This window comes from Cucurbita maxima, unplaced genomic scaffold (assembly GCF_002738345.1).
Source record: "Cucurbita maxima cultivar Rimu unplaced genomic scaffold, Cmax_1.0 Cma_Scf00019, whole genome shotgun sequence".
Lineage (NCBI taxonomy): Eukaryota > Viridiplantae > Streptophyta > Magnoliopsida > Cucurbitales > Cucurbitaceae > Cucurbita > Cucurbita maxima.
The window spans coordinates 2,194,551-2,210,989 of NW_019272035.1; the positions used below are offsets into that span (position 1 = coordinate 2,194,551).

Genomic DNA, 16,439 nt, shown 5'->3' on the forward strand with positions numbered 1-16,439 from the left:
AACCGAGGCCACATATCCTTATGATAGAATCACTAAGAAATGCTCTAAATAATTGAAAGTTACTACCTATAGTGTAATAACACACACCCACTGATAGCAGCTATTGTTCTATTTGAGCTTCCCCGACGATAAAAGCCCCAACCCACAGTTAGTAAGTAGATATTGTCTTCTTTGGGTTTTCCCTTCCAGATTTTCCCTTGAGGTTTTAAAACGTGTCTGCTAGAGAGAGATTTTCACACCCTTGTAAGAAATGTTTCGTTCCCCTCTTCAACTGATGTGGGATCTCACATATACTAACAAGATGAACCTTTCTTTTCGGTAACTTAATTATACTTTGTTTGAAACAATTCTGTATTGAATAACCTCTTAAGAATTTTCTTAGAAAGCATGTGAGTGAGAACAAAGCATGTAGAAAGAACTCATGTTAGTTTGTACGAGAATCTTTGCTCTTAAAAGCAAGGAATAAGTAACGTAATCATGTTGCAGCGAATTACCGAACTTGAATATCGAATACCTGATCCCAAGCGTTTGGTAGCGGTTGTGTGTTAATGCATGTGAATGCACTTTTTTTTTTATTTTTTAATATTTGTGAGCATATGATGTGCTGCATGTGAACCAATAATTGAAAGCATTTTGTTGGGACCCTACAAATATGGGTCTATCAAGTGAACAAAAAGCATTTCTATCTTACAATAATAATAAAACAAAGTCTTGGTTTTGGTGAAAAGTGTCGATCCAAAGCTCACGGCTAGTAGATATTGTCGTCAGTCTCACGGTTATACAATATTATATATAAGAAAATATGTTACTTCAAAAGCTCGCCGCGAACATATATCGTCGTCAAAGAAAATGTGGCGCCCAAAAGCTCACCGCTAGCAGATATCGCTCTCAGTCTTACGGTTTTAAAACGCATCTATTCCAAAACTCATCGCTAGTAGGTATTACTGTCTGTCAAACGCATCTATCCCAAAGCTTACCACTAGCAGATATCACTGTCACCAAACGCATCTATCTCAAATCTCACAGCTAGTAGATATCGTCGTCAATCTCATGGTTTTAAAACACATTTGTTAGAGAGAGATTTCCAATCCCTTATAAAGGAATGTTTAGTTCCCCTCTCCAATCGATGTAGGATCTCACAATCCACCTTCCTTGGGAGCCCAGCGTTCTCATTGACATCTCGCCCGGTGTCTAGCTCTAATACCATTTGTAACAGCTCAAGCCCACTGTTAGCAGATATTGTCCGTTTTTGCCCGTTATGTATCGCCGTTAACCTCACAATTTTAAAACACGTCTATTAGGGAGAGGTTTCTACACCCTTATAAACATGTATTTCATGGGCCTCCTCGTAGAAACACTCGAGCAGCCCCACCAAGGTGAACATGTCTTCTATTCCTAATATCCCATATTGGAAGGATAGAAAGAACAGGCTCATTGGCTTGGCTTGGTATGGCCACGAGCACCCGTTAGAGAATACGTATAAAAGATTAAATATGCCTACGTCCTATATATTGGCTTAAGCCGGCTATTCGACTTGTTTGGGTGTTTGGTCACTTGATATTGTTGAGAGCACCGATAATCTAAGTTGACTAAGCCTAAAGAACAAAAACGATTGGTTCACCTCAATGCTTAGTTACGACATCCAATACGCACTAGAAAATGCGAGTAACTTCTAAAGCCCAAGGTGTTTGTGACTAGCTATTTAGCAAATAACTTCAAGGCCTCCCTAAAAGCTTAGATGACTAAAGAACCAAGGCCCAAAGTTCCTAGAGTCTAGAGAAAAGTCTGTCATAACTTATTAGGTCAAGAATGTGATACGAGCCTATAAGTAAGTTGTTTACACGAAGTATTTTATGCTTATCAAATTCTCTGTATTTTTTTCCAAGTGATTGTTGAATATTGGTCGAGACGGGAAAGCATTTGGAAGTTTTACAGTCATAGAGGAGGTTTGTCTCGAGGCGTCAGTTTCATATTTAGGGGTTGTAGTCCTTTAAAATGATGTATCTTGTTGGTCTCCATTTTTTAATAAACTTTGAAGTATCATTTGAATTGTTTTTGGAATTGTCTTTTAAATAAATCACATTATATTGTATTGTTAGTGTCAGTCCACGTGACAGTCCATAATTCGAAGTCTCAAAAATCATGTCATGACAAGATTACTACAATATAGCCTTCGAGTTGCACCGGTATGGATAGCAGGACCAATGTATATAATCATTATAAGCCCTTCAATTTTTATGGATTGATATTAATCATACTTAACACAACTTTTAACAAGAGTGTTTATTGATATTACATCACACAACATTTATTCAAATTGCAAACACATAGGATCCACTTAGAAGTGTTGAATCATTGTTGAGGTCCTAGCCATCCTTGGACCTCTTAAGAAACGTTCTTCAGAACCCACTCCACAAGTGTGGAAACACCAAATCCAGTTGCAACACTCTTCTTGGTGTTCCAAACAGGGCCAGCAATGTCAAGGTGCATCCATTGCACATTCTCATCAACAAACTACACAAACAAACTTCCAAGTTAGTGGGTATCTATCTATGTATCTACAGCTCTTTATGATATCATTTGGTTGGTAAGAACATGAAAGAACGTTCGAAGATGATACCCACCTGCTTCAGAAACAGAGCAGCTGTGATAGCACCGCCTTGACCAGGGCCAGTGTTGATCATATCAGCCACGCCTGATTTCATCGACTCCCAATAACTTTCCTCCATTGGCAGCCTCCATATCTTCTCACCACTCCTCTCTGCAGCATCAATTACCTCTTTTGCTAGCTCTTCGTTTGGTGTAAAGGCACCTGGAAACAACTCACATAAAACACATTCACATGTTCTTATCTTCAAATGAAACATGAAGAATAAGATGTTATGATGATTATCATACCTGCAACTGAAGGCCCAAGAGCTGTTATACAAGCACCAGTTAGAGTAGCCAGGTCTATAATCTGCAAACCAATTTGACATTGCATTAGATATCTAATATTTAACGGCTCAAGCCCACCGCTAGCAGATATTGTCCTCTTTCGACTTTCTTTTCCAGGCTTTCCCTTGAGGTTTTTAAAATGCTTCTGTTAAGGAGAGGTTTTCACACATTTATAAATAATGTTCCGTTTCTCTTTTCCATCGATGTAGGATCTCACAATCCACCCCCTTCGAGCCCAGCGTCCTTACTGGCACTAATTTCACTCTCTGATCGATGTGCGACCCCCAATTTACCCTCCTTCAGGGCCTAGCATTCTCACTGGCACACCGCTAGTGTCCACCACCCTTCAGAGTTCAACCTCCTCGCGCATAGCCCAGTGTCTGACTTTGAAACCATTTGTAACACCCACCACCCGTAAATATTGTCCTCTTAGGGCTTTCCTTTCCAACCTTCCCCTCAAGGTTTTAAAACACGTCTGCCTGCTAGGGAGAGATTACCACACCCTTAATAAATAATGATTCGTTCCCCTCTCCAACCGATGTGGGATTTCACAATCCATCCCCTTTGAAACCAGCGTCCTCGCTAGTACTCGTTCCTCTTTCTAAACAACGTGGGATCTCACAACTCGTTTTCCTCTCGTGTGGGGTCTCACATAATGAATCCACAAGGGTGACGAATGAACATTATCAATACTAAACTTATTGTATATTTACCTTTTCAACACCCAGGTTACAAGTGTATATCAAAGCATCAGCAAGGCAAAGTCTTCCTTCAGCATCTGTGTTGTTAACCTGAAAATACAAAACAGATACAATCAATGAATGATGATAGCTTAAAGATCCTTTGTTGTGGGTCAATGAACCCAAGAATGTATACCTCAATTGTCTTTCCATTTGAAGCTGTGACAATATCACTTGGTCTCATACCAGTTGCACTTATCATGTTCTCACAGGCAGCAACAACAAAATGAATCTGTAGGGAAACAGCCCCATAAGCTTTATTACACAATTAAGAGCTTCATGACATGGAAACGAGTGACCGATCTTGTAACGGTCCAAGCCCATCACTGGCAGATATTGTCCGCTTTGAGCTTTCTCTTTTGGGCTTTCCCTCAAGGTTTTTAAAACGCGTCTGTTAGAGAAGGTTTTCACTCCCTTATAAGAAATGTTTCATTCTCCTCTTCAACCGATGTGGGATCTCACAATCCACCCACTTGAGGGCCCCAACGTCCTCACTAGCACAGCGCTCGGTATTTGGCTCTGATACCATTTGTAACAGCCCAATTGTCCTCTTTGGGCTTTCTCTTTCGGGCTTCCCCACAAGGTTTTTAAAACGCATCTGTTAGAGGAGACTTTCACACCCCTATAAGAAATACTTCGTTCTCCTCTCCAACCGATATGGGATCTCATAATCCACCCCCTTGAAGGCCCCAACGTTCTCACTAGCATAGTGCTCGGTGTTTGGCTCTGATACCATTTGTAATAGCCCAAGCTCACCGCTAGCAGATATTGTTCTTTTTAGGCTTCCCCTTTTGGACTTCCTTTCAAAGTTTTTAAAACGCGTCTGCTACGGAGAGGTTTCCACACCCATATAAAGAATGCTTCGTTCTCCTCCCCAACCAATGTGGGATCTCACAATTCACCCCCGTTGGGTGCCCAACATCCTCACTAGCACACCACTCGGTGTCTAGCTCTGATACCATTTGTAACAGTTCAAGCCCACCACTAACAGATATTATCCTCTTTGGCCATTTCCTTTCAGGTTTTCCCTCAAAGTTTTTAAAACGCGTATACTAGAGAGAGGTTTCCACGCCCTTATAAACAATATTTCATTCTCCTCCCCAACGAATGTGGGATCTCACAGATCTAATATTTTACCTCTACACCAGGAGGTTTAAGCTCAGCAATGGCTTTTGCTGCTCCAAAAATGGCTGCTGCCCCTCCCATATCATTTTTCATTGTTTCAATGTTGCTGTTGGCTCCTGTTTTAAGGTTGTAGCCACCACTAATATAAAGAAGAAACCAGAAAGTTAAACATTTGTATAACATTTGCTAAAGAAACTCATCAGGGTAGTTCATGAATGATCACCTGTCAAAGGTAATTCCTTTACCAACTAAGCCCAATTTGGTTGATACAGATCCACCGGGAGGCTTGTAACACAAGTGGATGAAATGGGGAGGATTTGCAGTGGCTGCAGCCGTGACACCAAGATAGGAACCCATCTTCATTTCTATGATTTCTTCTTCATTGAAAATTTTTGCTGAAAGAACATCGTGGTACTTGTGGGTAATCTTTAAAACCTCCCCTGCCAGTTGCCCTAATATGTGGATGCAATTTAGCTAAGTCAGTGCTATGCAGGTTATATGAAGTTGATACTCAATATTAGTTCAAAGTAAGTGATAGATATTAAAGCATAAGAAAGGAGGGAACCTGGGGTAAGTATATTTGCAGGTGAGTTTACAAGTTCTTTCCCAAAAACTACCCCAGAGCTGACATATTCTGCATATTTCAACTTTTTCTCCATATTAGGTCCAAATCCAAGACCAAGAACATCCACGGATTGAAGTAGAGTCATTTTGGGGTTTGATTTGTATCGGTTGTCATCAAATATCCCATTGACAATCCCTGTGATACATAGAAAATTCAGTGTCTTCAACGTTTAGTTCTGAAATTCATTACGAGCAGATATTGTCCACTTTTGCCTGTTATAGATTGCTGTCAGCTTCGTAGTTTTAAAACGCGTCTACTAGGAAGAGGATTCCACACCCTTATAAGGAATGCTTCATTCCTCTCTCCAACCGATGTGGGATCTCACAATTCACACTTCTTAGGGGCCTAGTGTCTTTGCTAGCACACCGCCCGGTGTTTGACTTTGATACCATTTGTAACAGCCTAAGTCCACTACTAGTAGATATTGTCCACTTTAGCTCGTTACGTATCGCCGTTAGCCTTATGATTTTAAAATGTATCTACTAGGAAGAGGTTTCCACACCCTTAGAAGGAATGCTTCGTTCCCCTCTCCAACCGACGTGGGATCTCACAATCCACCCTTCTTAAGGGCCCAGAGTTCTCGCTAGCACAAACCCAGTGTCTGGCTCTAATACCATTTGTAACAGCTCAAGCACACCGCTAGCAGATATTGTCTGCTTTGACCCGTTACTATCGTCGTCTACCTCACGATTTTAAAACACTTTTACTAGGAAGAGGTTTCCACACCCTTGTAAGAAATGCTTTGTTCCCCTCTCCAACCAATGTGGGATCTCACAATCCACACTTCTTGGGGGCCCAGCATCCACGCTGGCACACCGCCCGGTATCTGGCTCTATTACCATTTGTAACAGCTCAAGACCACCGTAAAAGAGATTATCTACTTTGGCCTGTTACGTATCGCCGTCAGCCTCACGGTTTTAAAATATGTCTACTAGAAAGAGGTTTTCACACCCTTATAAGAGGTACTTCGTTCCCATCTCCAACCGAGGTGGGATCTCACACCTCTTTTAACTAATTTTTGAAGTAATTTTACGACGTTGTATAAAGATTAGAAGAGGTACCAAGTGCAATGGCAGAGGCAATGCCAGGCTTGGATTCAGCCGAAAGGTCCTCGGAGAAGGCAAGAGATAGAGCAAGTGAAGCAGCTCGAGATGCCTGTGCTGCTGCTGCAATGGCCTCACCTAGACCAACGAAGGCGGCTGCACTAGAAGCGGACTGGCCAAGGCCAAATAGACCAACCCTCTTAAATCTCAAACCAGAAACTCTTAGAACAAGGGATTGGGCAGACTTTCCAGAGAAATCTTCCTCAGAAGAAGCCTCAGCCAACAATCCACCCAAGGCTTCATTCAATTGATACAAAAGGGGATTCTTGAAGTGGCCCGCTTCATCCTTCTCCACATCCTTCTCTCTCACACCCACGGCAACCAAGTCTCCGTTCCATTCCAATACATCAAGGTCTTTTGCAACAAAACTTATCTGTGGGGCATTTTAACAAACAGTTAACATACTCCATTAGTACCTCGTGGCAAACGTATGAACACTCTATAGATATGCTTAGAGATGTCCACGAGGTAGGATAAAGATTAGGAAGCTTTATCCATTCTTGTTTTTCGATTCTTGCCTCCTGTTTCAGTTTCCATTTTTAATAAATTTGTAAGAGATCACGCTCAAGCCCCCACTAGCCGATATTATTAGTTTTGGCCTATAATATATTTCCGTGAGTCTCACCGTTTTAAAATGAGTTTGTTAAGGAGAAGTTTCCACACCATTATAAAAAAAAATTGTTCTCTTTCTTTAAAACGTGTACGTTAAGAAGAGGTTTTCACATCCTTATAAAGAATGATTTGTTCCTCTCTCCAACTGACGTGGGATCTCACAATCACCTCTTGGTGGCCCATCGTCCTTGCTAGCACACTACCTAATGTCTAGCTCTGATATCATTTGTACCAGCCTAAACCCATTGCTAGAAAATATTATCCGCTTTGGCCCATCATGTAGCGTCATCAACTTCATGGTTTTAAAACATGTCTAGTAAGGAGAGGTTTCCACACCCTTATGAGAAATGCTTCGTTCCGTTCTCTAACCAATGTGGGGTCTCACAAGCTTCCACATTGTGGAAATATTTAAACTAAGTAGGGTTAGAGACAGAGACTCGAATATTAACTCATCTCTAGCCTCATTTAGGAGAAATCTCTCTCCACTCCCGCTCCATTCTCCGTTCAAATAAGTATTTTTCACTCTCTCTGATTCAGTTTCCTGCAAGTTAAATGAACATCTCTATTGATGCTCGCAACCCATTAATCTTAACAATATACAAACGAACATTCAACCCTTTAAATCCAAGAAAACTCAAACAAACTAAGGGGCTTCCAAAGAAATGGGAAGAACAAGTAGATGAGCTAAGTCTCAAACCTTAGGGGCATTGCTTGGGCCAGGGCGAGTAAGGCCAAGAGTGACACGAGCTATGTCAGCCATGAACTCAACAAAACAACAGACCAAAATGAGGTAAGTCTCAAAGGAGGAAGAAGAAGAAAGTGAGTGTTGTGGTTTGGTGAAGGAACCCAAAACACCTATTTATAGTCAGCCATTGGCTAAGAGGTAGAGATCATCTTGGCAAAGATGAACGTAACTTTTATTATATTATTTTTTTAAAACCACACATTGTTATTTTTTATTTGTTTTTTGTTTTTTTTTTTTTTTGTTTTTTTTTTTTTTTTTTTTTTTTTTTTTTTTTTTTTGTCTTTTATTGTCTATTTATACTATTTTTCTCACGTGCAAAATTTGTGTATTAATTGGTTTGAAGAGAAAACGATAAGGTAGAGAGGGTGAAATAAAATAGAAAGAATAAAAAATTCGATAAATTAATAAATAAATAAAAATACCCATAAACTTTATATTGTATTTAAAAAATATTTCTAAACAATAGTTTCCCATCTTATTTCAAAAATATCATTTAAATTTTAAAAATATCATAACACCCTTTACTTTTACAAAAACAAAATTTAAAAAAAAAGTATTACCATTAATATATAGACGAAAACTATATATATATATACTTTATATATTATTTTTAAATTTGTTAATGTTATTTTTGAAAGTTCACGAGTATTTTTTAAAATCAATATTAACTATAAAAAATATTCTTTTTTTATTTTTAAAACAAGTTTTACGATTACTTAAAAAAGTTTAAAGATATTTTTTAAATAATTTTGAAAGTTAAAATATATTAAAATATATTTTGGAAATCCTTTTAAAAGTAAAATATTTAAAGGCATTTTTTAGGGTATTATTAAAAATTCTTGCAGAAATATTATATTGAATAAAATATTTATTAATTTTTTTTAAGAGTATAAAGTTTAGAGTGAAAAATAGAAAATAATTATTAAACGGGATAGAATAATAATATTACATAAAAAAAGTTCTAAATAAATATATTTTTAAGAGTGTATAATTTTAAATTTTACTAAGCATTTTAGAAATGATAAAAAAAAAAAATACATATTTTTAATCAATTAATGCTAAAACAAGAAACTAATTTAATTATTAACTATTTAATTTTTTATTTTATTTTTAGAAAATGAAGCAATTTTTTTTATCTGGAATTTTATATAAAAATAATAATAAAATAAAAACTTTTAATTATTTTAAAATTTAGAATTTGAAAAAACCTTTACTAAATTGGTCCATAGAAATCAATAATTGCATCCAATGGCTCCAAAACTTTTAAACATTATCCTTATCATCCAACACGTGTCTATATATTATTAAAAATTAATTTTAAAAATCCACGTCATTAAAATATTATATGTAAAAAATAATAATAATAACCATGGACCACCGTACAACTCATGGCTATAATTTAAGAGAGAGAATCATGAATTGTTTTTGTCACATCTATAAGACAAATATGAAACAAGCACGATTTTTGTATGCCTAATTTCATAGTTATCCTCTCGATTCAAACAACAAAATGTTCGTTCTTGAAGATTTGAACATCTAACTTTTCGACTGATTTATTTTAATCGATCAAGTAAAAGTCAGATTGATACTTATCTTGTGATGAGTAAAAATTGAAACTTATGACAGATGGATGTGAAGAATGTTTTCTTGTATGTAAAGTTAGATCGAGAGATCTAAATGAACCAACCAGAAGGGTTTGAGAACGTAGTTAAAGTCATGAGTCAGTATATGTAAAGTCCGAAGAAACCTTATTTGGATGTGGCTCGACGAATCCTGAGATATATCAAAAGTAAAAACGGTAAGCTAGATGGATACTGTGATGCTGACTATGCGGGAGGTCACGATACTCGAAGATCAACCATTGTGTTCAAGCTCGGTTTGGGAACATTTCTCGATGCAATAGAAGACAGCCAATAGTAACATTATCAACTATAGAAACAAAGTATACCGTTAGAGCTACTAAAGAAAGTACATGGTTGAAATTTTTAATAGAGGATTTACACTAGAAAGTTGACTATTTGGTACCACTTCATTGAGACTACCATGCTCGAACAAAATATGTGGAGGTGCACTGCCATCAAAAAACGTGACACGTTCTTATTTGAATGTGCCCTTCGTTTTCTTTTCTCCACTCTTCTATGTCTTTCCGTTCTATTGTTGGCAACGAAAAAGACAATTTTCATTATTGTGGATTTATTTTATATTGTTTCTTACCATTTATAGTTTCTTTTTCTAAATAATTAATTTTTTTTTAGTAATTTTTTTTTAAATTTGGGACATGGGGCGTTCAAATAATTATTAATCAACTCTTTTTGAGTAATTATTAATTTAATTTTAAAGTTTTTATGATTAAACGAGCGAAAATGAAAAGGTAACTATAGTGACTTTCCATTTATTTTATTTTATTTTTTTAATTTTAATTTTTATATTTATTATTTTTTTTTTCCTTTTTTATAATATAATTAAAATTCAAACTATAAAATGTGGAAATTCCAATTTTTATCTTTTTAATTTAAAATATATCATTTTAACGGTTGAGTTATATTCCGATTAATATTTAAGTATTATTTATTTATTTTATTTTTTCCTTTTATTTTAATTCATAAATTTTTAAATATATTTGATTATAAATATTATGTTTTTAACGAATATTTTCAAGCGAATTAAAGCAATTACACCTTAATTTTTAATTTCGTCGTATTTAATTTCATAATTTGCATTAATTCACCTAATTTTAATTAAAAATAATAATAATAGTTTTTCAAAACTATTTAATTTTAAATTAAATGTTGCATAAAATTATATTTTTTTAAAAAAATTAAAACCATCCTTTCTCACATGCATTTTTTTTCATCACATTATTGAAAAAAAAAAAAAAAAAAAAAATTGGTCCTCTTTGTTTTCTAGAGGTTGATAGAAGCGAAAATGTCATCGAACTTGTTCATAATTTTCCCACGTGATCGAATGTGAAAGATCTCTCATGTCGTTTTTGCTCAAATTTATTGATAAATTTATTATGTTAGACGAACACAACTCTCTACAATGGTATGATGCTCTCATGGCATTGCTTTGGGCTTCTCCAAAATGCATCATACCAATGGAGAAAGTATTCCTTGATTATAAACCCATGATCGGTAACGACCAAGATCCACCGCTAGCACATATTGTCCTCTTTGAGGTTTCCCTTTTGGGCATCCCCTTAAGGCTTTAAAACGCGTTGGAAGGTTTCCACCCTTATAAATGGTGGTTTGTTCTTCTCCCTAACCAATGTGGGACTCACATGATCATTCCCTAAATTAGCCGATGTGGAACTTTTTTTCGTCATCCAACACTATATACTTTTTATAAGAACTTCAAAATTAATTTTATCGGTTAATATAATGTTTCAAAAATACTAATGAACTTTACCGAATAACATTAAACTGGGTGATAATCTTCTTATAAAAGTTAAAGGTTAATGATACCTTTAAAATTTCATGGGTATTTTTTAAACATAATATTAGCTGTAAGGGTATTTAATTTTTTTTTTTTTTAGAATTTAAAGGGTATTAATGAAATTTTTTAAAATTTAAGGGTATTTTTGAAATAATGTACTAACCATTTCCGTCCAAAACTAATGATAAAAGTATTTTTTTAATTTTTTTGAAAATTTTAGAATTTATTTATTTATTTATTTATTTAGCAAAGGAAATATAAAAAATTCCATATATATTTTATTGGAGATTGGGCTTTGGATTCTCATTTTCTTTTTGGGCTTTTATTTTTTGGAATTTCTTTTGGGCCTTTTTTTATTTTCTGAGAAATTATTTTGGGCTTTGAATGGATTCGATTTCTCAATACTTAAATAGAGAAGAAACTTTTGATGTTGCCATTTGTTTCAATTCCATTTTGAAAGCTTTGGATCGGGAAAAATGGTGGCTTCCAATTTGAAGTCGGAGACTATGGATCTGATGCAGAAGAGGAGCGCTATCGAGGCCCAGATGGATGCCATCATTTCGCGCCTTTGTCAGCCTAGAGGTCCTGGACTCTCTGGGAATCTCGTCGACTCTGAGGTGATTGCAATGCCTTTCTTTTCTCTCGACTTCCATGAACGAATCAAATTTATTGCAGTTCCTCTAGTTGATTAGGTTTTGTTTCCGAACTCTGTAGTGGAAATTTTCGGTCGGCTAGTCTTGTCATGCACGATTACAATGCTTTCTTTTGAGGTTTTGTGGAGTAGCTAAAAACTAACAAGCACAATTAGAGTTTGTTTTTGATTCCTTTGCTGAGTTGTACTTGGAAAGTTGTTTTGAAGACTTGTTCATGCTCGATGGAAAATTTATTGGATATTGATCTTGAAAAGCTTTGGTAATTGACCATGAACGGGGTTGGAATTTGTTTGGATTACAAAAATTCAAACAATGCTTGTGGAAATTGATAGTAGTTTTGGTAAAGCTGAGTCCAGAAGAAGCTTGATTGATTGCTGCAGTAACTTGATTACATTTAGTTTGTTTAAAACTTACTTTGTACTCTATTTTTTAATATCTTTTGCAGGGGTTTCCTCGTTCGGACATTGACATTCCAGTTATTAGGTCTGAGCGTCGTCAGCTGACTGGTAGATTGCTAATCTTTTCATTGTAAACATAGTTGTAGTTATGGTGTAAAGAGTGTTTTAATAGTAATAGTTGAGAGTACAAAATTTTGTTTTTAGAAGCCAAACTTTCGAGACAAAGGAAAGAATCTACAAGGCATAAAAACTGGTCCAATAAAAGGAACCTAAAAAACTATATATAAAAAAACAGAGAGTTCAATCTTAGAGAATGAATCTTAATCAATAATTACGAAGTCCTTCATCACCGAAGTCCTAAAATATTTTTTGAAACAAGCAAATCATTACAATCTAAAGTATTGACTTTCCTATGGAAGACTGACTTGCTAGGCAAAAAACTTAAACCTTTTTTTGGAATCTAAGCCTTCCAGAGCAAGACAAATAAAGGGATGACAGGGGAAATTAAGGGAACAATCAAAAGATAGAAGAATGAATTGGAAGAGAAGCCCTAAGACGGGCAGGGGTCCAAGAATACCCTTGTCCCCTCAAGAACTCAAAAGTAAAAGAAAGGTAGAGGCCTCCAACAATTCCCTATCTTAGAGGGGATGGCGAAACCCAAAAAAGTTTTAGTAAGGCAGAGTAAAAAAAAATATTAAGTCGGTTCAAACTTTCCAACGAGATCTCTTTAATCTTAGAGTTAATGGATACTACAATAAAAGAAATTCTATGTAACGACTCTACATGCATGGCACGATCGGTTTGTATGTAGAACTTTTTAAACACATTTCATATTGAAGTTTGTCATGGACATAAATATTCATGTAGTTGCAAACATAACAAAATCACAATTGAAATAAAGATAAAACATCCCCTAAAAGTAATTCAACTGAAAACATTACTAAGCGATCCTAACAATGAATTATTACTAGAATGCAGAAAAGGTTGTCTATGGCTTTATTTTATGACCTCCTCAACAGACGCCATCATTTGTAAATAGGATCCTTGCCTTTACTTGGAAGGAAAAATGTTTAATAATAATAAGATGAGTATTTAATAATACTCAATAAGTGATCCCACTACTAGAGTTGGGAAATACAAACACATGCAACTACGTTTTTGTGTTTTATGGGACCTAAAATCATGTCTATAGCCTTCGGTTCAAATTTCATTCCCGGGTAGGTTTGGATGCATAGTACTTCTATACACAGACTCACTTGGAAAATACCCCATTTTTGTAAACCCTAGGCCTGCATAGGCTTATTGACTCTCCACGACCAATGCTCTCGAGTTTGAAGCTTGAAGCCAAAATTAGCAAAGGGGAAATGCTCGTAGAAGGTTTCTAAACCGAATGAGAGGGTATCTTAGGGGAGTGGAGGTAAGGATCTGAATTGAGCGCAAGAAGTTAAATATGCGAAAATTCTGACCAGCCTAAGTTGGAAATGTGTTCTTCTCTATTCTGCGACTTAGGTGTATGAATCAAAATGTGGAATTTATTCTTATTGTTTCTCATAGTGAGATATTACTTCTGAGTTCTGAATGCCTCTGTAAGTCCACTGTCTACTTGCTTTTTCATTTTGGATGGTGGGATGCAAATAGTAGATCAAGAGGCTCGCTATTAATGTCTTCCTGATACTAAATATCGACTTATTTTCTTCAAGCATATCACTAAATGAAGATTTCTTCATTTTATAACATTTCTCACAAATTATTATACTTTGAAATGTTGACCTGCTATTCTATTTTTTGTAGAGCTGAGAAATGACCATACGGAGATCACTGAAAAGATTAATCAGAACATACAAGTTTTGCATTCTGCAAAGCCTGCTTCGAGCTTGTCACTCTCTAAGGATGCAGGTAATTGTGAGATAGATGCTATGCTGCAGAATAACACATCGTTTATCCTTGCATGCCTCAGTTGCGGCTGCACTAGAATTTCTATGCCATAGTTAACTAACTCAGGGAGGTTTCCACACTTCTACACTCATAGTTTGTTGCTTGGCTCCCCCTTTTTGTGGGCTTCTTATTTATTGCCCTTCCCGATTAAACTTTAATGGCCTTCTCAACTATATATCATTTGGATTCTGCTTCGTTTTAATGCCCTTCTCAACTATATAATTTGGTACCTCTGTGTTGCCTTATTGTCTTTGTGGGGGAATTTATCGTTGCCTTTTCAAGAATTTTGTTCTTATGAAACTTTCTTGTGAAACAGAAGTAACAATAGTGATAACCAGAATAGTAAAGCCATCACATGCCTGCTGATTTCCCAAGTACAGATATCCTGTACTAGAATCACCTCCAGATATCTCTATTGAAAATTGTCTCGTGATGTGTGTGCCATTAGGAATAATTATCATGGGATCAATCCTGATTCTACCTATCTCATGCATCTATTAGGGAATACAGAGGTTTCAAATGGCCAAAGGTCATCTGTCACAACTGTTGCATTACCATCCTCAAATGTATCGTCCACTGCAATGGACATAGATGCAAATGGAGGTATACCTTTTGCACTGGTTGACGAAATAGCCGATGCATCGCCAGCAGCAGATGATGGATTACAACTAGGCGATCAAGTTCTTAAATTTGGGAATGTAGAAGGCGGTGATGATCTGCTGCATAGGCTTGCCTCTGAAGCACAGAGTAATCAAGGTCGTCCAATACCTGTTGTGGTTACGAGGCATGGTACTCCAGTTAATTTAACAGTGACACCCAGATCATGGCATGGCCGGGGTCTCCTTGGGTATGTGTGTTGCTCGTCCTTTCTATACCCGCTTAATTCTCAATTCAATGGTGAATGAACTACTAGACTGACCACTAATTCATTATTGCTATTGGGTGCTTGCAGATGCCATTTTCGGATGTTGTAGCTGGCTCTAACCACAATTTCAACCTGTCCCTGGTGGCTGTTGATAAAAACAGTAACCATTTCTGCTTAACTCTCATGTTCTACACTCTATCTACTGGTTTAATTCTAGGTTCCACGTGTTTGACTGGTTTTATAATCCAATTATTGCCCACACTGGCCCTTCCTTTTTTGTCATTTTGCATAGATTTTCTGTAAATTGAAACAATAGGATAAGTTGCACTTTTATGCTATTTTAGTGGCGTACTCCTTATGATGCCAATCTTTACTGTTTCTTGTTGCTTTGTGTGTAAAGTTACTTCAGAAGACATTTTACTTTTCTTGAGAACATCATTTTGTTAATGAAATCAAAGGACTTTTAGCTTACTACTTTCATTTTCATTGCTTGTTATCTTAGGATTAAACCAAAAATGTTCCGATCTGGAAAACATTTGGCCTTGGCCTCTTGGTGAGCTTTCTGGATTGATATGATGTCCCACGTTGGTTGGGGAGGAGAACAAATCACCCTTTACAAGGATGTGGAAACCTTCCCCTAGTAGACGCGTTTTAAAGTCTTGAGGGAAAAGAGGACAATATTTGCTAGCGGTGGATCTGGGGCGTTACAAATGGTATCAGAGCCAGACACCGGACGATATGTCAGCCTTCTCGCTGTTCCCCGAAGGGGGGTAGACACGAGGCGGTGTGCCAGTAAGGATGCTGGCCCCAAAGAGGGGTGGATTTAGGAGCGGTTCCACATCGATTGGAGGAAGGAAAGAGTGCCAGCGAGGAGGCTTGGCCCTGAAAGGGGTGGATTTTTAAAACCTTGAGGGGGAAAGCCCGAAAGGAAAAGTCCAAAGAGAATCATATCTGCTAGCGGTGGATCTTGGGGCTAGGGCGTTACGATCTGAAACCCACATCGGTCTGAGCTTTTATGGATAGTATAGGAGTGAAAAAGTCCAGCCCAGGAAGATTACTAATCTTTTTCAGAGAGAGAGAGAGAGAGAGAGAGAGATGTGTTGAAAAGATGCATGAAAAGCTAAGCAAGTGGGAAGCCTTTGTTCACCAACTCCAGGCGGTTGTATTCAATTTATTTACCTACTCGTTTGTCTCCATTTTGTAGGGCACTGCCATTGTTTTAAAAGCTCCGGTGCCCTTCTCACTTTTTTTTTTTTTTTTTTTTTT

The 16,439-nt window shown here is 36.6% G+C and overlaps 2 protein-coding genes across 3 annotated transcripts; one reads left to right on the forward strand and one right to left on the reverse strand.

Annotated features, from left to right (window-relative positions):
- Positions 1–2,205: 2,205 nt before the first annotated feature.
- On the reverse strand, positions 2,206–7,972 carry LOC111493959 (leucine aminopeptidase 2, chloroplastic-like). The gene is made up of 10 exons (XM_023143910.1): positions 7,840–7,972; positions 6,489–6,903; positions 5,368–5,562; positions 5,026–5,254; positions 4,815–4,941; positions 3,814–3,909; positions 3,651–3,728; positions 2,899–2,959; positions 2,625–2,812; positions 2,206–2,514 (listed from the first exon to the last, which is right to left on the reverse strand). Exons 1-10 carry the CDS (start codon positions 7,900–7,902, stop codon positions 2,386–2,388), a joined length of 1,581 nt encoding a protein of 526 aa, XP_022999678.1. The 5' UTR covers positions 7,903–7,972; the 3' UTR covers positions 2,206–2,385.
- A 3,783-nt stretch (positions 7,973–11,755) lies between these two features.
- On the forward strand, positions 11,756–15,647 carry LOC111494014 (26S proteasome non-ATPase regulatory subunit 9-like). 2 transcript variants are annotated; one of them, XM_023143994.1, is made up of 5 exons: positions 11,756–11,939; positions 12,421–12,481; positions 14,165–14,269; positions 14,810–15,155; positions 15,261–15,647. In XM_023143994.1, exons 1-5 carry the CDS (start codon positions 11,799–11,801, stop codon positions 15,280–15,282), a joined length of 675 nt encoding a protein of 224 aa, XP_022999762.1. In that variant the 5' UTR covers positions 11,756–11,798; the 3' UTR covers positions 15,283–15,647. The 2 variants fall into 2 exon arrangements, with proteins under 2 accessions (XP_022999762.1, XP_022999763.1); XM_023143995.1 differs by lacking the exons at positions 11,756–11,939; positions 12,421–12,481 and adding an exon at positions 13,872–14,022.
- The last annotated feature ends 792 nt before the right edge of the window (positions 15,648–16,439 follow it).

What these genes read in the sequence shown, in the direction of transcription:
- LOC111493959 (XM_023143910.1), bottom strand. Translation starts at nt 7,902, where the DNA reads ATGGCTGACATAGCTCGTGTCACTCTTGGCCTTACTCGCCCTGGCCCA. An exon ending in TGCCTCTGCCATTGCACTTG is followed by an intron (nt 5,563 to 6,488) that starts GTACCTCTTCTA and finishes TATGTATCACAG; the next exon opens with GGATTGTCAATGGGATATTT. An exon ending in CAAATGGAAAGACAATTGAG is followed by an intron (nt 3,729 to 3,813) that starts GTATACATTCTT and finishes TTGTATTTTCAG; the next exon opens with GTTAACAACACAGATGCTGA.
- LOC111494014 (XM_023143994.1), top strand. Translation starts at nt 11,799, where the DNA reads ATGGTGGCTTCCAATTTGAAGTCGGAGACTATGGATCTGATGCAGAAG. An exon ending in GGAATCTCGTCGACTCTGAG is followed by an intron (nt 11,940 to 12,420) that starts GTGATTGCAATG and finishes TATCTTTTGCAG; the next exon opens with GGGTTTCCTCGTTCGGACAT. An exon ending in TGAGCGTCGTCAGCTGACTG is followed by an intron (nt 12,482 to 14,164) that starts GTAGATTGCTAA and finishes TATTTTTTGTAG; the next exon opens with AGCTGAGAAATGACCATACG.